At 45.4% G+C, this 21,084-nt stretch overlaps 1 protein-coding gene across 13 annotated transcripts in view; it reads right to left on the minus strand.

The window, feature by feature from the left end:
* RAPGEF1 (Rap guanine nucleotide exchange factor 1) overlaps nt 1–21,084 on the minus strand; it is a 139,960-nt gene that overhangs the window by 94,408 nt on the left and 24,468 nt on the right. For 2 of the 13 annotated variants that reach the window (XM_082400706.1, XM_082400698.1), the window contains exon 1: nt 19,973–20,373. The exons of 6 other annotated variants lie outside the window; for them this stretch is intronic. In XM_082400706.1, the coding sequence (XP_082256832.1) occupies nt 19,973–20,036 (64 nt within the window). In that variant the 5' untranslated portion in view covers nt 20,037–20,373. Of the gene's footprint in view, nt 1–19,247; nt 19,524–19,972; nt 20,374–21,084 lie in introns of those variants that run through there. 5 more of the 13 variants (XM_082400708.1, XM_082400699.1, XM_082400710.1 and 2 more) reach the window with 5 other exon arrangements.

Below are 21,084 nucleotides of genomic sequence, written 5' to 3' on the forward strand. Positions count from 1 at the left end.
GAAGCCCGTGCACCGCAATGAAGAGTTGCCCCGGCTCGCCGCAACTACAGAAAGCCCGCGTGCAGCAACGAAGACCCAATGCAGCCAAAAATAATAAACAAAATAAATAAATAAATAAAAGAAAGAAAGGGACTAAAGAACGAAAGCCCACCAGGCTGGGATCAGACGTGCTGTTGGAGGTGAACTGCTGTGGACTCAGCATCGTGTGAGCGGTCCGCCTCTTCCCAGGGCCAGTTTAGAAGGGAAGGAGCAGGAACAGCCCTCCTGGGCTGAAGTTCTGTGGTAACCAGGCAGGGACAGGGCTGCGGTCAAGCCTGGCTCCACCACTAACTAGCTCTGAAAACTCGGACGTTAATTTAACATCCTCATTAGCAAAATGTAGACAAACAATAGCACCCACTACAAAGGGCTACTGTGAGTAATAAATGACAGAATATGTATTTACCTGAGAATTAAGCTTTTTTACACAAGTAACCATATCAGATAGGGGTCCTACAACCGCTAGCCTCTTTTGCTTAGGCAAAACAATAACAAACGCCAAGTGACATTCTTGGCTGCCCATTTTGCTTCAGGAGGTATTACATACAGGAAATGCAAAAGCAAAATCAAAAGGTAAAATGCTCTACCCTAAGAGGGAAGACCTTCTAGACCTTCTCTGACTTCACATTTAAAAAGCAGGGGAGAAATACTACACAAACACATTTATTTATTTGACACACGTGCAGATTTTTTCTGAACCAGATGAGAGTCAGTGGGTTCCCTAAAACACTTCACTGAGTAGTTCCTAAGAATAGGGATACTCTGCATCACTGCAGTGCAGTAATCAGCTTCATAAGATTTAACACTGACACAATACTGTTATCTAAGCTACCATTCATATTACAATTTTGTCAAGCGGCCCAATAATTTAAGGACAAGCTCTGAGGAGGAAAAAAACCTACTGCAGATTCCCAGGGTTAGCCTGGATTCTTACAATGTTAAGTATGAACCAGTAAAAGCTGCTCTAAACTGCTTATGTTTTGTCGTAGTTCTCCAGCGCCATGTAACGAAAAACATGCGCATGTTATTGTTACGAGGTCTCTGCTGGTCAGGGCCCAGGCACGGCTCAGACGCACCCTCTGCCAAGGCTGTGGTCAAGGTGTCGGCAGGCTGAGACCTCATCCGGAGGCCTGACCCGGGAACGCTCTGTGTCCAAGCTCCCTCAGGCAGCCCAGCTAGCAGACTTAATTTCCTTGCAGCCATCAGATTAAGGGCCCCAGCTTCTTACTGATTGTAGGCTGGAGGCCACCCTCAGCTCCTTGACACACATCGCCTCTGACTTCTCTAAAGCTTGCAAGGGAGGATGCCTCTAGTGGGTCTGCTATCACAGAACATAATCAGGAAGAGACATCCCATCACCTCTGCCATACTTTCTCGGTTAGAAGTGAGTCACAGGTCCGTTCACACTTCGGGATTAGACAAAGGTGTGAACACCAGGAGGTAACAATCATGAGGGCCACCTGAAAGTTTGTCTGCCACATGCTTATAGCTCCCATACAATTATAAAATCAAATTAAATTTATAATTCAAAACATTTAAGAATATTGGTTAAACCCATGGACAATGGTTTCTTGAGACTACATCACCAGTTACAATGTAGACACAGTGTGGAAAGCTGCACGATAGTGTTTTGGGTTCAAGATGCTTAACTATGTCAAATTGATGACTCATTCTTACCACTTCTCTCCAGTGAAATCATGATGACATCATTTTAGCTTTGACATCATTTAGCTTTTCAGGTCGTAGAAACGCACCATCTACATACTAAGTCTACCTGTTCTTTTCTCCTCAGCCCGCACAACTGAAGCACAAAGAGGATATGATGGACTCCATTAACCTCAGATGAATTCAATTATGTACACTTGAAAAACAGACAGAAAGAGGGAGGGAGGACGGGAAAAGGAGGATACATATTTTAGGCAAATCACTCTCCATTTCTGTTAATGAGCGCATGACCTCAGGTGAAAGTAACATAGGAGAGGTGAAATGACTGTTTCCTCAGTTCCTTCATGCCTTCTGTGGTGTGAACATCTCACCTCACTAACAGGATTCTGGTATTTAAAGATAACAATTTTCTTTTTACCATGTGGTGCCCAAATATAAAACTAATTCCTACATTTGCTCTAAGCAGGGGTCAGCAAAGTTTTTCTTTAAAGGGCAGTAGAGTAAATATTTTTGGTTTTGTGGGGCATACAGTCTGTCAAACTACTTGACTGCCATTTTAATGGGAAAGCAGCACAGATGATGTGTAAATGAATGGGTGTGGCTGTGTTCCAATAAAACTATTTACAGAAACAGGCAGCCAAGTGGATTTGGCCCCAGGGGTGGTGGTTTGCACTCCCCTGGTCTAAAGAAACAGCATTCTGTATCAATGCCGAAAGGACAGCTCACTTTGTTGGTCTCCAACAGGGATTCTCAAGGGTAATTTGGCTATACGTAACTGTCGTTTTACGTACTTTTATTCAAACCCAACTCCTCTGTATAAAATGCAACTCCACTATATAACTGAGCATCAACACACAGAGCTGTCAAATCAGCCCTGAAATCCAAGTAAAGTCACCACCCAGACTACCTACATACAATACGCTCGGCTCCTGTTTAAATAATTGTTGTTTCTCACTGACCTTCCTTGACCTCCTAGACCAGGTGACTCAGTTAGAGGCCATGCATGAAGCTCAATGCTCTGTACTGCAGGGTACGTTGACCACCCCTCTCTTTCACTAGGCCGTGAGAGGCACGGCAGTGTCTCGCCTGCTCGTGACTGTATTCCCAGGGCCCTGCACTGTGCTGGACACGTGCGAAGTCCTCATTAACAAACGCTGAATGAAGTAAAAGATTAGGGCCCATTACATGCCTCCTCAGCCCCAGATACTTTTCATTCACAGCACTTGAATGTAATTACATAGTTGTACTATAATTATTTAGTCGAACTATGAATGGGGTGTGAATGGAGTATGAATGGGGGTGAAAAGGAAGATACAAAATAAACTGAACATTTCAACTGCTGAGGTTCAAAATCATACAAAAATAAAATTACCAACAGTATCAGTTATGTTAAAGCAAATTGCTAGCCGCTGGCTTCTTACCAATACTGGAAAATTTGAGAAGGCAAGCCCGAACAAAGGATTCAATTAATAACCAATTATTTTTGAGTGGCCAATTGAGTAACTTACAGAGGGAATTCTATTCACCCCTCCCCACAAGCCTGTTCTCAACTGAGTATGTTCTCTTTAGAATTCATTTTTTAAAATGTCTCAAGAGTGAGGTGGTCCTCAGATTTTTCTTAATTGGAAGAAGGAAAGGAGACACATAAAAGGACTTCAGCCATTTGCACAACCGCCTTCCTATTTAGAACTCAGAGCTTGCCCAGCCCCTGGGTTGGTGCCAAGGATAACAAGCTTAAATGTAGTTGGCAAATACTTAACGCCAAGTAGGAGACCCTGTCTTCTCTCCCTCCGTGCCATCCAGCCCAGGACTCTCCATCCCCAAGCCTTAAAAGAAGTGAGTTTTCATATAAATAGAAAATTAACTTGTCCATCTTGATACTCCATCATCACAGGTCCCAACTGCTGGACGACAACACCCTTCTGGCTGCTTGTACAAGTGTTAGCTACCCACAAGAGCACATCCGACACAGCAGTTCTCCCAATAGTCATGGGAGTCACTCATGCATGGAGGTTTCCTGGGACCTCCTAATGGAAAACATTCTCATTAGGAGCCCAACTGCCCATGAAAAGAAATAAAAATGAGCCACAGCCAGGTCTCTTCTCCCTTTTGAAGGTCAGGATGTGTGCGGTTATCTCCCCGGGGAAGAGTTACCTTGAGGAGATGGTGCTAGAGATGCCATGCCAGGCAAAAGGAAGACCTTTCAAGATGGACTTGGGACACTGTCCCTCTAAGTCACTCCCTTTAAAAGCTCCCAAATCCCATAAGTTAAGAACTTCAGGGGACTTCCCTGGTGGCACAGTGGTTAAGAACCCACCTGCCAATTCAGGGGACACGGGTTCGAGCCCCGGTCTGGGAAGATCCCACATGCCACGGAGCAACTAAGCCCGCGCACCACAACTATTGAGCCCACGAGCCACAGCTACTGAAGCCTGTGCGCCTAGAGCCTGTGCTCCGCAAGAGAAGCCACCGCAATGAGAAGCCCGCGCACCGCAACGAAGAGTAGCCCCCGCTCACTGCAACTAGAGAAAGCCCGCGCACAGCAATGAAGACCCAACACAGCCAAAAAAATAATAAGATAAAATAAAATAAAATAAATAAAGGAATTTCAGGGAGAACTCAGTCAATTAGTCTGAGTTTGCAAACACTTGCAACCAATGGTTGTAACTCCTGTGGTTAATAAAAACAGAAAAAGCCCTAAAAGAACCACAATTCACTGTTTATATGTAAACCAAATAAACAGCAATGGGTTTCCTCCTGTACTTCTTATTTCAGTGGATGGTGACCACTCGTGAACATAAGCCAAAAACCCGGCTGTCATCTTTGACCTGCTTCAACCCTGTTATCCCCAAATCCTTTCCATTGCCAAGTCCTGTCCATTTCACCTTCCAAATTATCAGCGAATCTGTCCCACTGCCACCACCCTCATCCATGCAGCCATCACCTGCAGGGATGACTAACTCAGCCTCCGAGTCCATTCTTGCCCTTTCCAGTACATTCTCCCACTGAAGTCAGGGTAATCTTCAAAGCACAAATCTCACCTCTCTCAATCTCTTTCGCAAATACACACACATACCACTTAAAACACCGAGTGTCTTTTCAGCTTGTCAGTGCTCTTAAACTCAAGGCTTTGACTGGATAGGTACATGTCATCCGCCACTGAGTGGCCCTCTCACCACCCCCAGACCTTGCCCTCGGGGCCTTTACACGGTGTTTCCTCATCAGACAGTGGTGTGTCCCCGCTCACCCCCACCCAAAGGCCCACCTCATTTCACCTGCTTAACTCTGACTTAACCCTTCCAACTTCAGCTCTGCTCTTTCACAGTATTTGTCAGTCTGTAATTAGTATCTACCTGGGGACTATTTTGGTTTCTGCCTTTCTCAACTGAGAGGAGAGAATGAAGTCTAAGACCCTAAGGCATACTGGATGAACTGAATTCTCCTATGCATCCAGAATGACTCTAGCTATGTACCATCCTGGAATATCTGAGAAAACAGTCACTCAAATAATTCTGTGTTCTGTGGTTCAGATGAAAAATTCAGGTTTGGAAAGATTTGTGCCTAACAGTATCTCACATAGCAGGTGCTCAAATATTTGTCGATAGAAAATGAAGAAATAAATTAATCAATGAACTCCCCACCCATGCTTCGATTCCTTTCACTGCATTGGGACCCCTGAGATTTAAAACTCAAGCCAATGACAGTCTCAGCACGGGGGCTGGGGGTGGGGGTGGGGGTGGACTTGCCCTGCCTCCTAATTTGCACGAGATAATTTAAACCATTCAAATTACACTAATCACTGCCCACAGCCCAACAGTCATCCACAGCCAGGGAACGACAATGGGATCCCACACACTTTGCACATACTGGAGCCAGAGGGATGTAGACACCAATCCCAGTTAGGCCACTGGGTAAAACCTTAAGTAAGTTTAACTTCTGAATCTGTTTCCTTCCAGTAAAGGGGGCTGATACCACCATTTCAGCCATGGCTCTTTGGTAGCAAGGGACAGAAGCCTCATGAATCATGTTCAAGTAAAAAGGAAGGCTTAAGGTAAGTATGAGTGTAATGAGACTCCTGGGAATCCAAGGAAAGCTCAACATCCAACCGTCAGGAAGGGTAAGAACCAAGAAGGCGGCTCAGAAGCAGCGTCCATCATCTCTCTCTGCTGCGGTGCCTCTGCGCCGGCTCCACGCCTCATCCAGGCTCACTCCCTTAGGGAGCTCGTCCACTCTCGCGACTTTAAATACAATCTTTATACCAAGACTCCCAAGTTTACACCTCTAATCCAGATCTTTCTCCTTTCAAGGCATATACTTAACTGTCCACTCAGTACTTCCATGTGGAGATCTAGAAGGCACGTCTAACTGAACTCCTGATCACTGCCACAGCCTTCTCCATCCGAGTGGATGGCAACTCCATTCTTAAAGTTAGATGCTCAGGCCAGAAACCTTGAAGTCATCCTTGACTCCTCTTTATATGCTACAATCCTTATCCAAGCAGTCTGGAAACCCTGTTGGCCCTAATCTTCAAAATCCTTCAGATCCAATCACTTTGCATCATTTGCACTGCGCCTCCCTGGATCACTGCAGCAGCTTCTAGCAGGGCTGCCTACCTGTGCTCCGGCGCCCCTTTATTCCCCTATACACACAATAGAGTGATCCTAGGAAAACTTAAGTCAGATGGTTTCACTCGGCTCAAAACTCGGCTCAAAACTCTGCAACACCTGCCCATTTCTCTCATGATAAAAGTCAAAGTCCTTATAATGATCCTCAAGGCCTGAGAGGATCTTCTCTCTCTGTTCCAGTCATCCCAGCCTCCTCACTATTCCCTGAACACACCTACCTGACATTCCACCTCCTGGAATGTCTGTCCCTCAGATACCTGCTGGGCCAACTCCCTTCCTCCAAGTCTTGACGCAAATCTCGCCTTCCCAACGAGGCCACCCCTGTCCGCCCTATTTAACTCTGCAATTCTTTAAGACTCTTTAGCTCCAGTGCCCACCAGTGCTTAGACTGTCTCTCTGAGTGCTGGTTCAAATTCCTGAGCCAGAACCAATTGGCCCAGCTCATCTTTCTAAGGCAGGCCACATGACATAGGTCAAAGGCCAGCTGCCTGAGGAAGAGCCATTAAGTAGAGAAGGTCCTCTGGGCAAAACTGAAAAAGAGCAAAGTCATCTGGAGCTATTCGTTGTGGGAGCACAAGCTCTCCATAGATCACAAGAGCACTGCTGTATTATAGCAGAGTGCCATCATGAATGTCAGAGAAAGCCTAGAAGGGGTCAGATCAGAGTAGATGTTGAGCTCCCAACACTGACCTTAGCAAGAGTTGTTGTGGGGATTAAGTGGTGCATTTCAATGTCTGGCCCACCCAGAGGAGCTTCATCGTACTCTCAGATAACTTAACTATCCCAGCCATAAACAGATTTGTTGACATGGAGAATTGGTAAAAAACACTTAATATTAAAAATGAATGGATTAAACTCTGCAGGCAAGCAGGCATTTTTTAGAATTTCTCACTGTTCCCCCTTGCGCTGCTGAGGATTTTACAATTACCTAAAGACAGAATGATTTAAATGAGCCAGGTGGTTCTGGCTCAGGGTCTCAGGTGTGGCCAGGGCGGCATCATCTGAGGCTTGACCAGGGCTGGAGGAGCCATTTCCAAGCTCACCCCCCACCCCGTGCTGGCGGCAGCAGGCCTCAGGTCCTCACCTTGTGAGCCTCTCCTCACGACAGGGCAGCTGGTCTCCCCAGAGCAGCAGATTCAAGAGAGAAGCAGGAAGGCAGCACCCACACACAGTCAGAAGTGACAACTCATCCATCGCTTCTGCCACGTTCTTCTACTGGTCATGCGACCAACCCTGATACAAAAGGGGAGGGGCTGCACCTGGGCTTGTGACTACTGGGGGTGGGGGGGGGCGGGGGGGGCCTCTGGGGCCATCTTGGAGGCTGCTAACCAACCACAGGTTATTCATGCAGACCAAGGCCTGTTTTTAAAGGGCCCAGAGCTAAGATGGTTTTTTATATTTTAAAGGGCTGTAAAAGAGAAAATGAAGAAGAATATGTGACAGAGACCATACATGGCCTGCAAAGCCCAAATTATTTACTATACGGCTCTTTATAGAAAAAGTTTGATGACCCTGCCCCAATGCAGACTGTTTATTATAGATGACTTAAGGGGTTTTCAAGGGTTATTTTGACTATAGGCAATGTTTCCCTTATGCCCTGACTTTAGAAGCTAACTCCTAGGTAAGCAACCCTACTGAAGTAGGTACTCCGCCAACCGCAGCTCTGAACGTCACTGTAACGTCAGCCACTAAGAAACGGACAGCTCACCATCAGCTCACCATCGTAACCTGAGCAGAGAGAAAACAATCAACCACACCTTGCCCGTAAGAAGAAGATTGATAAATGTAAACTCAGTGAATGAATGACTAAAGAAATAAGAAATACTATAAGGACACATCTTGAAAGTGTAGAGTAACCACGAAAGTATGAAAAATCTTTAGTCAGTGACTTATAACATAAGACCAAAGGTGAATTTTACACAGTAGTTACAAGCATAGCTAACTCCCTGCCAAATACTCCCTCATTCGCGCATCCTCACGCCCTATGAGGTAGGGGTTATTAGCTGCCTCCATTTTTACAGATGAGCAAGTGAGAGCTGACAGAAATTATGTAATTTCCCCAAGGTTACATGATAAATAAACAGCAGGACGATTTACTCTTACAGCAAAGTATGTAAGTATAAAGACCAACTTCCTCCTGAAGCTTCATGCCTCAGCTGCAGCCTGCTGAGGGCACAGCCGACACACGGAGCCCTCCCCACTGGCCCCAGGCTTCTCCTCCAGGGAAGCTCTGCCTCCAGCCCAGCTTGCTGGGATCCCAACCCAAGGACTTCACAGAAGAGCGAAGCTCCTGGGCTCCCTATAAGCGAGGTTATAGAGACCTGAAATGCTAGATTTAACCTAATTACTCATTTATGTGCTCCCTTTATCCAAAGAGAGCTTTAAAAAATGTTTTCACCATGGTCTTTGCTTTCCAACCAAATATCTTTTCTGACACTGTGGAATCAGCACCCAGACCAGCCCTCTCTCCAGCTGCTTCCCTAATGAGCTAAGTGGAGGGCAGCTGCTCGAGCCCCGGGGCCAACAAAGTTTTGACACTGGAATGATGACAGGGCAAAGAGAACGCTGCAGCTCCTGCAGCAAACAGAAGGGCTGTCAGATACACACGGGGCTCAGGACACACTGGTAGCCACTGCAGAGAGAATTGAGCTCTAGGCCAAGGGCTTCCTACGTGAACATAAGCAGACCTCACTCTCCCTGAGTGGTCTTTGAGATAGCTCAGCTTGTCCACTCAGATTCATGAACGTTAGGAGAAATAACTGCCCGAGGCTATTCAACCAGTGGAAGGGCCAAAGTTCCCTGATGCTAAGGCTAATTTTTCCACCTTTTGGACTCTGCTCTTGGAAAGCTTGAAGTCCAGCTGCTTGAGGAGACAGATGTTGATTACAACAGGTTCTAGAGGGAGGAGGACCTGAGCAGAGGGAGTTGACCTTGGACTAGAGAGGCAGGGTGTCTGTGTCAGGGACAGAAAGAGAGAGGCAGGGATAAAGGCAGACATAGAAAGTCAGAAGGCCTGGAGGCAAAGGGGGCTTGAATCGGGTCTTGTAGACAGTGGTGACTATCTGCACAGGCTGCTACAAGGAACAGGACAGTCACCTGACCAAGGACACGCACAGAGACTGTCAGAGGGCACTGAGGGTCCAGCTGGCAGTGGAGATATGAATTTGTGTCAATAATGGCCCTAATTACATACACAACTGTGACCTCACTGGGATTCTAATAAATACAGCTGTCCAATCCCCACAGTAAACATGCAAATCAAAAGATAATCGCCTCCCTCAGTCCATTCTAATTATGAGATAACAGTCATCTTCAAAAATATTATTCCCTTGCCTAACAAGGAAAGAGAGGAAGCAACACTCTGGTCTGCTTGTAAACCCACACTATCAGGAATGTAGAACAGAGTGCAAGGGATTCTGACATCAGAGAGACCAAGGTTTGGGTCCCAACTCTGCCACTGACTAGCTATGTGACACTGAGCAAGATGGCAGACCCTCAATGACCCTGTTTCCCCGTCTGTGAAATGAAGATAAAACACTACCTACCACACAAAACTCCTGTGAGGCTCCAATGCAATATGCTCGGCTCACAGACAGCTGTGGCCGCCCGTCTGCAAAAATGGCCGCAGTATAACCACCCCGACCCTTGACTTCAGGGACCTTCCACCAAGAGATGGGGTCTCTCTCCCGTCTTGAATCTGGGTTGGCTTGGGACTTGCTTTTACCAACGAAATGAAGCGGAGGCAACACTGTGCCAGTTCCGACCCTGGGCCTCGGGAGGCCGTGTGCGCCTCGCTCTCTAGGAAGCCGACAGCTGCCAGGTGAGTGATCCCGGCTGCCTGCCAGAGGCAGAGCTGAGCCCTCCTGGCAGCTGACGGCAGACACAGGAGGGACCCCAGCTGAGACCAGGACTCCAGCCTAAACTGCCACTTGCAGAAGCGTGAACTAAATTAACCGTTGTTAGGTCACTAAATACTGGGGTGATGTGTTAGCACTGACTGACTGCTACAGCAGCACTCACAACACGAAGCTATTAGAGCTTCTCTTCGCCAGTAATCCCCCCAGTCCTCAATTCTTCCTTCTCTACTGGATCATTCACATCTGCATTCAATCATGCCATTACTTCTCCCTTTAAAAAAAGCTCTCCCTTGACCCCACTACCCTCAATAACTACCACCTTGTCTTTGCTGTCTTGCAGCAAAACTCCTCAAAGAACCGCCCAAGCTCACTGCGTCTAATTCCCCTTTGCCCCTTCGCTTTCACATCCTCTTTCACCTCCAACACCGCACTGAAACGTCTCGTCAAGGTCCCCAGTGAACACCATGTTACTAAATCCCGTGGACAAGTCTCAGTCCTTATGTGATTTGGCTCAAATCAGCATCATCTGTCACCACTGGTCCCTCTGCTCCAACACTTTGTGCACCTGGCTCCTGGGACGCCACAGTCTCCGAGTTTTCTTCCTACCTCACCAGAGGGCCTTTCTGGTCACCTCAACCTCCCGATGCTGGAGTGCCCTGAGGTCAGTCCTTGGCCTCTTCTCTTCTCTAACTCACTTCCTTGGTAATCTCATCCAGTCTCAAAACTCAAAAACTCAAGAAGAAGGCCTAGATTTTCTCTGAAATCCAGATTCTGACACTCACCCTGCCTAACGGCCACCTCCTTTTAGATCTCTAATAGGCATCTCAAACTCAACCTGTGCCAAACACAGCTCCCGATCTCCCCCCTCGCCCCCATCTGCTCCTCTGGCACTCTTCTGTTTTTAACAGACAAAATGCTCAAGCCAAAACACCTCTTTTTCTCTCACACCCGATACTTTACCCCTTAGCAAATCCCACTGGCTCTCCCTTCAAATTCCTTACCATCACCTACAAGGCCCTACGTGATTTGCTTCTCCCTGGCCTCGTGCGTTACCAGTCTCTCCCGGGTCCCTCTGCTCCAGCCATGCTGACCTCACGTCCTCCCGTCGGCTCAGGCCCCCTGCACCAGCTCCCCATTCTCCTGGAGTGCGCTTGTCCGGAAGGCTCAGCACTTCCGCCCCAATTCCTCACAGCTGAGCACTCTCCCTTTCCTGCCTCTGTAAAACTAACAATCCCCCTCCTAGTCCTGGACTTCCCATCCCCTCCCCTGTCCTCTTTCTATGATGCCTGTCATCTAACAGACTATATATTTTACTGTTTATATTAAACTATACACTTCAGAGGGCAATGATGTCTTAATTTTTCATTAGGTACCCCCTGTGCCTAGAATAGTGCCTGACATAGGACCCATTCAATGAATGTTGTTGAACGAATGAAAATCCATCAATCAATGAATGAATGAAAGTATAGAAACTTGGGATGTTTTTAGGATAGTGCCCCCTTCAATGGGAAAGGAAGACTATTTAAGGCCTTTATATGCAAAGCACCGGGTTCTTCAAACCTTCCATGATCTCCTTTCTTATCACTGTAGTGATGAGAAGTATTCTTACAGATAAAGACCTGAATGGTGTGTGACAGACTACAAACCAGAAGGCTCAGGTTAAGTAACCCCAATTTTTAAAACGAGTCACCTGGAGGGTGGTATTTAAGTCCTTTTTCTGGCTTGAAAATGTGAATATTTTTGGTAACTGATGAGTGACCTGCTTCTGAGTTCCCAAGTAACGATGGCAGAGAGCACCAAACCAAAAAGACCCCATAGGTCAGAGGTTGGCAAACTTGTGCCTGAAGCCTAAATCCCGCCAGCCTCCTGGTTGTTTGTTCAGATTCCTTGTTTATAGCCTGCAAGTGAAGAATGGTTTTCCCATTTTTAAATGGTTTCATTTTAGCTGGTAATGTAAGTACCTACATAATAGTCTTGATTGTGCCTCCTGGCCCTGCAAAGCCTACAATATTCACTATCTGGCTCTTTAAGAAGTGTACCCACCCCTGACACAGATGTGCCATCCTGGGGCCAATTCCTCAGCTGAAGACCACAAAATCCCCAGAAACAGTCACCTGGGTATTTCAGCATGAAGTGACTTCCAAAACCAAGTGCCCTATAAGCAACTGCCAAAAGGTAATTAGATATAAAGTGGCCAGTGGCCACTGCTATTATCTTCCATATCGGTGACACCCTCTATACAGCTGGAAAAGAAACAGCCAAATACGGAAATGTATTTTACGCACGTTCCCAGGGTAAAGCATATCCTAAAACCAATGGCTAGGGATAGATATTGTTCTAAATTTGGAAATATCCGATGACAAAGCGAAGTTTCCTTCCCTTTTCTTACCACACCCAAAACAACACCCTACCTTTCTCATGAGAAAAATTCCTTCACACTTATGGTTTCCATTTCCTACATTTGATCTTTCACTTAACAAAAAAAATGACTAATGGAAGCCCATGATGTATACAGATCTTTTAGTACCACGCCTGGCATATAGGAAGCTATCAGCATTCTTTTAATAGTATACCCAACATATTATTGTTGTATTATTATTACATCTGTTATTGTATCACATTGCATACTTTAGTATGGTAGACACAATATATAATGTACTGTAACACAACATATTGAACATGTTATATTCTATAACATGTAAATATATAATATAAATATAAAATATATAATCATTATATATACAATATGCTGTATTGTTTTATATCATTGTTACACACATTATTATATATCATTGTTATATTACTATCCTAACACAGGGGATACTAAGCCACAAACTAGCTGTGAGACTTCAGACAAGTCACTTCACTTCTTTCTAAGCCTCAATTCTTCACTGGTAAAATTAGGTAATCATTTTAGGTTTTTACCGCTCTCTTCCAGCTCAAGACTAACGCCAAAAGCATGCTAAATAACCTTTCCTTTGAAAACTTCTTCTCCTACCCTGAAGCCTATGCATGGTCACACCCAATCACGGCTTGGAACCCCACAATGGACAGGCATGGGAATCATCTTCGTTCATTACATCAACATCTTGATGCTATGCACTTGTTGATTCAAGCCGCCCTCGCAGCAAGGTTTGAAGCAAGCTGTTTAATAGCAGTTTATCTATTTTAATAACAACTGGGTTGGTGCCCCATGATGTACAAACATCTGGGGAAAATGGTAACGAATCATCCCTCAACAGAAACAGTAAAGAGGAAGAGTTGGGTCATTAGTCACGCTGGGTCATTAGTCATGCCGCCGAACAGTAAGCATTACACTAAAAATGTTAATAACACTTCTGGGCTCACTCTGTCCCTTTGATGTGAGGAAATTAAAGTATTTAATAATCATTGCTCCCTGGGAGACAGAAGACAAAAAGTTGTGATGGTAAATGAGTATCCTTAAATAAAGTCTTCTCATGCCTTTTTTTATGTGAAACTCAGCACTTGAAAGAGACTGAGCCAAGTCCAATGCAAAAGACCATGGGAAAATAGAATTTTGAAACAAAAATAGATTCTCGGCCCTAATAATGGTTTTTGAACTTCCCATTCCCTTCTCTGAGCCCCATGCCTTTAGGTAACTCATCACGATGGCACTAGTAAATACAGTTTAAGTTTCACAAGAAAAGCAATTTCAAAATGATAATGCTCAACACTGACGTGCTTATGGCTAACTGATAAATTTATGCATCACTCAGGAAAATGTTAACAGATACATCCCTTTTGGAAAACAACATGGCAATAGTCCACGGCAGGTTCCTGGACTGGGAACTTATCCTAAGGAAATCATCCAGCAAATCACAAATATATATGAATACAGCTACTTATTGTTACCTTACCTGTAACAGCAAAAAGGGGAAATAATTTCAATATCCAGCAGCAGGTGAATGACTTAATAAGTTATGGGACAGCAACATGATAGAATGTCACAGTCATTACAGTAGCTCTGAAGACCACATATGAAAAATATGCACGCATGTGCAGCAGCTCTGGAAAAAATTAACAGTAACAGCTAATTCTTCTGCTCACTCACTAGGTTTTAGGCCCTTTAGATCTAGTCACTCAATATGCATTTTCTTCTTCGCATTTTGCCAATTTTTTTCCAATTTCTTCTTTAATAACAACATCTTTTTGACTAAAATAAAATGAAATTTCTCTGTACTTAGCCTAAAAATAACAACACTAATAAACACTTACTGGACATATACTACGTGCCAGGTACTGTTCTAAGCACTTTACATGTATAAACCCCTTGACCCTCACACCTCCCCATGAGGTAGGTACTATCTACAAGTGAGAAAACTGAGGTCCAGAAGTTAAGTAACTCGCCAACCATCAGCCAGCTAGAAGTAGGGAAGCAAGGAGTCAACCGTGGCATCTGGGCTCCAGTGTACAGGCTCTTAACCACTATGTAATTATGAAAAAACATTTCAGCATTACTCAGGATGGGAAAATGGACTGTCCTGCTTAGTTCAATATTCTAGTTAACTAGGAATAGCTCAACTATGTCTGGTCCTGCAGTAACTATTTTCAAAGAAATTCAACACCATAAAAACGCCCCTGTGACCATGCTGTTCAGCAGAACTGATGCTTTCTGCAGGTACTGAACACCAGGGGAGCTTGCAGATGTGAACAGCAGTGATGAGTGCTGATGGTCACTGATTCACAGCCCACAAGGCACCTCTGAGATCATCTGGCATGGGATCCCTTCAACTGAGGGAAGGAAATGGGTAGAATTAGCCAAACTCACACTGCTAGCTGGGATTGGGACAGATCCAGGCCCATGATCCATGCCCGTGGACCTGGTAAAACCCGGGTTCTTTCTTTCTATTATGCAACATGTGATAACAAGAATGACTATGATTCATTAAGTGCTTGTGTACGCTAAGGGCTATAACCCCTTCGCGTCAATTATTTAATTTTGCGCCACAGTCCTTCGAGGTAGGCATTATTATTAATCTCACGTGGAGACTAGGAAACAGGCTTGGAAACGTGGAGTCGTGTGGCTCGCCTCACTCAGCTAGAAGGCCCTGATTCAGGTGACCGGAGTGCAGCACCCAGCCCTTGCACATTCTGGAGCACTGCAGCCCCAAAGCAATGGAATAAGACCACACAGTGAGTGCATGGGGGTAGGTAGGCCGGCTCCAGCTCTGGCCAGAAAAGCCATCAATATTAATTATCTGGCACACAGGCATCCAGCGGCCCCAGATGCTTCTTGACTACCTACCTAGCTAGGTACAAGCTTGTAGAGGCAAGTCTAAGCGCCCTTGCTGACTGGAATCCAAACAATTATAAATCTGCCCCCACAGCACAGGAACCAGAGAGCATGTGGAATTTATGCAAATCCTTGAGTCCCCACTCCCGCCCAGCCAGGCAATCTCCTTCCCAGCCTTGCTAAGCCCATAGTCAGCCCAGGCCTGGGAAAGACACTTCAGCCTCAGCTCTTCCACGGAGGGTGTTAATTTCATTTGCTCACACCCAACTGTGCACAAACATGCAAATCATTAACATTTCCATTTACCAGGCCGGTATGGCCTTGAGCTGCTGGGATTTCTGAAGGAGATAACAATTCTATTTGCAACTACGGCTGCAATTTTTAATCCCCAAGGAAACTTCTGCCCGTGTTATATTCCCAAAAGCCAAAATGACCACTGTAAGCAGCCCTTCAAGTTATTCATGAAAAAAAAAAAGACCAGAAGAAACAAAGAATTCTTCTGAGAGCACTGGACGGGATAGTAGGTATATTTCAGAGCAGTTCGATTTAGCTCTAAAATGAAGGTTTCCCCAGATGCCTGGGTCAATGAATCAATAACGAAATGCCGACTGTGATTTAAGTGCCTTTTGTGAAGCAATCTTTTGCAGTGTGAACAATCATCAATGAATTTACTTAGTCTTCGTAAATTCAGAACTACTGTGGGATAGAGGAGGGTGTACCTGTTTTCACCCCCCGACGCCTCTACTCTGGGCAGAGAAAGGCAAAGAAGGAACGTTGCCACCACACGCCCGCCAGCACTGGTAGACACCATTTACTGAGCACCTACCGTGCACCAGGAACCACGCTGCACCCTTCGTACCTCACGTATACCCGCGGCAGCACTGGAGGCCAGGCAGCACTCAGTTTGGTTACTGAGTGCACTCACGGAGGGCACCAAGTGCCATACGCTGTGCTAGTATGGAGGACAGAACAATGATCCCAAGAGACAGCCCTCAGGTTTCTGGTCAGGTACTGTAGTAAACAGACCTCCCCTTCCTCCGCCGGCCCTCCACCGGCCCATCCCTGTGGTGAGGGCTGTAATGCAGTCATTGGAAGGCCACTGGAGGTAAGGACAGTGGGGAAACGATTTGCGATTACAAAATTCACTTGTTCAGGGTCAGACAGAAAGTCAGGTGCAGCAGAGCTCTGGCTGGATGGACCACTCGGGATCACAGGAAGCCACTGCCTTATCCTACCTCCCATCCTATTTTTTTGGACAGGGCCTGCTAGAACTCACTATGGTAATGCAAATGACTTAAATTTATCAACCACTGCAAGCATTCATTATTGTAAAAACCAAAAAGGCAGTACCGTTTCTTTCTTATGTTTTGGGTTCTGAGAGCTATAAGGAAAACTAGAACCATAAGAGTCAGAGAGTATATAATGTTGGTCCCTTCAAAGGGTGCACGTCCCACACTGTTTAAAATCATTAGAGAGACATTTCTCTACTAGGTGTAAAATGCTCTTTAGGGTGACAGCAAGCAGAAGTGAGATTCATGTTTCTCAAACTAGTATTCTGTCACCTCAGTTTTTCAACTTTCCAGGTCTACAACATGGAAACAGAAACATAAATGATCCAAAAGGCAGATAATGATTTCCTTTAAATGTCCCTTCAGAATTTATTCTGCATTTGACCTTCCTAATCACGACTGTCTGGCTCTGGTTAAAGTCTGCCATCGCAGGTCAACACACAGACCGGACAGAAGTCAGGGGCAGGCTGGGCAGTTCCAGCTCCCTGCAGCAAATGCACACAAGGACGTGCCCCAGTTTCACTCGCCCCTAAAGCAGACACAGATACCACGCTGCTTGCTCTAGAGCCTGGTGCCATCAGTCATCCACTGAGCTTGGACTTTGAAAAATGCACTCAGATCAGGGTCAGGGTGGTGGCTGGGATCCACTAAATCAGCGGTCCCCAACCTTTTTGGCACCAGGGACCAGTTTCACGGAAGACAATTTTTCCACAGACTGGGGCGGGGGGCGGGGGGTGAGGGGGGATGGTTGAGGCAGTAATGTGAGCGATGGGGAGCGGCAGATGAAGCTTCAACCGCCTACCACTCACCTCCTGCTGTGCGGCCCGGTTCCTAACAGGCCGAGGACCGACACTGGTCCGTGGCCCAGGGGCTGGGGACCCCTGCACTAAATCATTCCTAACCACTGTTCCAAAATCCCAGTTCCAAAATATAAACAACTTTAAAGACAAAGACAAACAGACAAACTGTGAAGAATAAATAAACACACCATTGTTATCGCGGATCCTTGGACTGGAGAACAAACTGCGGGTCCAGGGTCTACGCTGCTCAAACCAACAAATCTTACACTGGGAGAGACACAGCCCTGGTAAATGGGATCTGTGAAGACTTAGAAATCAGTGTCAATTAACTGCTCTTCTCTTTATCCCCAATTCACTGTGGATCCTGAAATCCCTACTATCAACTCCTCTCGTTTAAATTTCTGAACACAACTAAACAACACAACAAAACACAAAAGCTTTAAATTTTGTCTGTAAGCCCAGCTGCTTCCTATGGAAGTATTAAGAAGTTTTAACTCACACATTTTTCTAAGGAAAACCAGAGACAACTTAAAAGTAAGTAAAATATTAAATTCCTGTTATAAAAGTGATTTGAGTTATTGGATCAATGCCAATTTTCTTCTTGGTGGTTGGAGATACCAGGCCACATGGCACTGAAAGAGTGTTACATCCTGACCCACCAGTAAATACCCATGTCTGCTGAGATTCATTCTTCTGAAGGACAAGGTACTATGATGTAAGCAGCAACTGCTTTTTTTTTTTTTTAATGTTTTTCTCCCCCAAATGAGTAAAGTACATTAGAGAAAATATAACAAACCTCATATATGCATTACCTGGATTCTAACAGTTGTTAAAATGATCCTGTTTTTCTTATCTGTATGTATGTGTTCATTCAGTCACCTGAACCATTTTAGAGTAAAATTATGGCCAGCATAACCCTTTAGCTCTGAATACTTCAGCATGACAACCCCAAAAAGGACATTCTCCTACATGACTCATTACCATCATCACACGTAATAACATAAGCAACAGTTCCCAAATATCATCTACCACGCAGTTCATACTCAAATTTCCTGAACTGTCCCCCAAATGTCTTTTATTACTGTTTTGTTCACACCAGGATTTGATCAAGGACCAGTAAGGAGTACCTTTTTCAAAGTAACTTGTTGGACAAAGAATGAATGACTGATGGAAAGTCAGAGGGGCTGGAACCGAAGAGTAAATTAGCATCCGACCTACTTTTCCCTATTAAGAAGAAAAAAAAATTATATATAATCTGACCACAAAAGACAACTATTATTAACATTTCCATGCATTTTCTTCCAGTTTATTTTTTCTGTTCATAAACACACACCCATACATACGCTTGCGCTCAAACTGTCTTGCTACAGGTCAGGTGCTATCTCCCCTCTTTTTGGCAAGTGGAGATAAAAGAGCCAATACCTGGGGCTTCCCTGGTGGCGCAGTGGTTAAGAATCCGCCTGCCAATGCAGGGGACATGGGTTCAAGCCCTGGTCCGGGAGGATCCCACATGCCGCGGGGCAACTAGGCCCGTGCGCCACAACTACTGAGCCCATGTGCCACAACTACTGAAACGTGCGCGCCTAGAGCCTGTGCTCCACAACAAGAGAAGCCACCACCATGAGAAGCCCGCGCACTGCAACAAAGACCCAACGCAGCAAATAAATACATACATAAATAAACTTATAAAAAAAAAAAAAAAAAAAAAGAGCCGATACCTGATGAAGTCCTGTGGGCACCATCTTTGGTATTTTGGTGCCTGCCAGGTCTGCGAACTGCTGGTCTGCTAGGTTAGTACCAGTGAAAAGGGCAGCCGAGTGCACTGGGAGACCCAAAGGCCCTGGGGCTGCTGAAGGGTCCTCCAGTTCCAGGCACACCACAGCGCACCGCCGTGTGGCCCCTCTGGCTTCCTCCTCCTCAACGCTGACGCTAACACAAGCCTGAGTGACACCGAGTAGGTTTTAACAGGTGTTGCTGTCCCGTGTCACAGACATCTAGGATGGATAAATATGAGACTTATTTTTTTTTTTAATAGAAGGTACTTTGAACTCTTTGGAAGAAAGGCGCTATATATTTGAAAGCTATTAATAACATTCTCTAAACCAAACTGTCACAAAAGATTCAAACTCCTGGATATCAAAATTTTTACTTGGGGTATTTTTTAAAGCTGAAAATTTTCAACCAACGGACGTGCGCTGTATTAAATAAAAATCTCAAACTGAACTAAGTTCTCAGCCAAACCAGGCCATCACATTGAGATGCAAATCGTTTTATTCCTTAGGGGAAGTGCCTGTTAATTTTCTTTAAAATATGCTGAACTGCAAGCATTTTCTGGTGAAAGGTATTTCCCCAAGCAGTTTCAGCTCTGGTTTTAAACCAAAGTTTCCCAACAGAAGGCTGCCTCCTTCCCTCTTCCTGGAGATGAAGCGCAGGGCCTTCTTACCTTGTTTCCAGGGGCACAGATGGCTTCGTTTCAGGGGCTTCTGTTTTTCAATAGCATTTCCCATTCTAAAGCCAGAGGATCACAGGGCCCTTCCAAGCCCAGGTGTCTTTGTTGAACAGCGAATACGGACCAAGTCACTAGCTGGAAGGGGATTCATCTCTCAGACATCCCAATCACCCAGCGGCGAGCCCTGGCAAACCCTCACAAGAAAAACCTGAACTCTACTCTGGAAGGTCCTTGCCTCTGCCTTTCAAACTCCCTTCACTCCCAGGAAGGAAATCAGAATAAAAGGCTTGTTATCGCCCTGGCGGTGGGTCTCGGTACCGTCTATACTAGGAAGCTCTTCCTCCGCCCTCCTTTGACACTCTGTTACTCACTGGCACAGCAGCCTCAGATTAATTTCCAAACACTTTGGACACTGCTTTTCTTTGGGGGGAGGAGTGGGAAATGAGATGATCAAAAAGCTGAAAGTTAAAAATAGACCAATTTGGGGGTGTGCCACAAGAAACATTTTCACACTTTTTAAGGTTCTGGCCCTCAGACCAGTGTGCATCAGGTGACAAGTTCCATCAGAGAGAAAACAAGCTGACTTCATTAATCCTGTGTTTCCAAGGGAAAAACAAACAAACATCAAAATGCAAGCTGCACTTTAGTTTCCAAAGAAGAAAAGGCCTCAGAGGACAAGGAGCTAGGAGTTTGTAACCTCAAGCTCCAATCTTACACTCTATTTTGGAATTAATTTTTCTGGAGAAAATGTGGCACCACCTAAATTCTGAACAACAGGTTTCCTGGAAGAAAGAAGGGCATGAATTCATATGCTTTTTGGTAAAAACAAAGAAAATGGCAAGGTACATGGAAAGATTTCATTGATTTAGATACCAGAGTTTGAGGGTAGAAAAGCTCTTAAAGAATCCCTGGAGCACATGCAGTGGGTGAGACCGGCTGCAGGACCAACCACCTGGGTTCAAATTCTGCCTCTGCCAACAGAGCACAGCCATCTCAGTTTCCTTATCTGTTAATTGGGCATAATGCCAGTAGTCCCACCTCCCCGGCTGTAATCGTTAGGGGAAACACTGACTGAAACCGCCCGCCCTGGCCAGGCAAAGACAGTA

The sequence above is a fragment of the Balaenoptera borealis genome (assembly GCF_965194805.1).
Source record: "Balaenoptera borealis genome assembly, chromosome: 8".
In the NCBI taxonomy this organism is placed as follows: domain Eukaryota; kingdom Metazoa; phylum Chordata; class Mammalia; order Artiodactyla; family Balaenopteridae; genus Balaenoptera; species Balaenoptera borealis.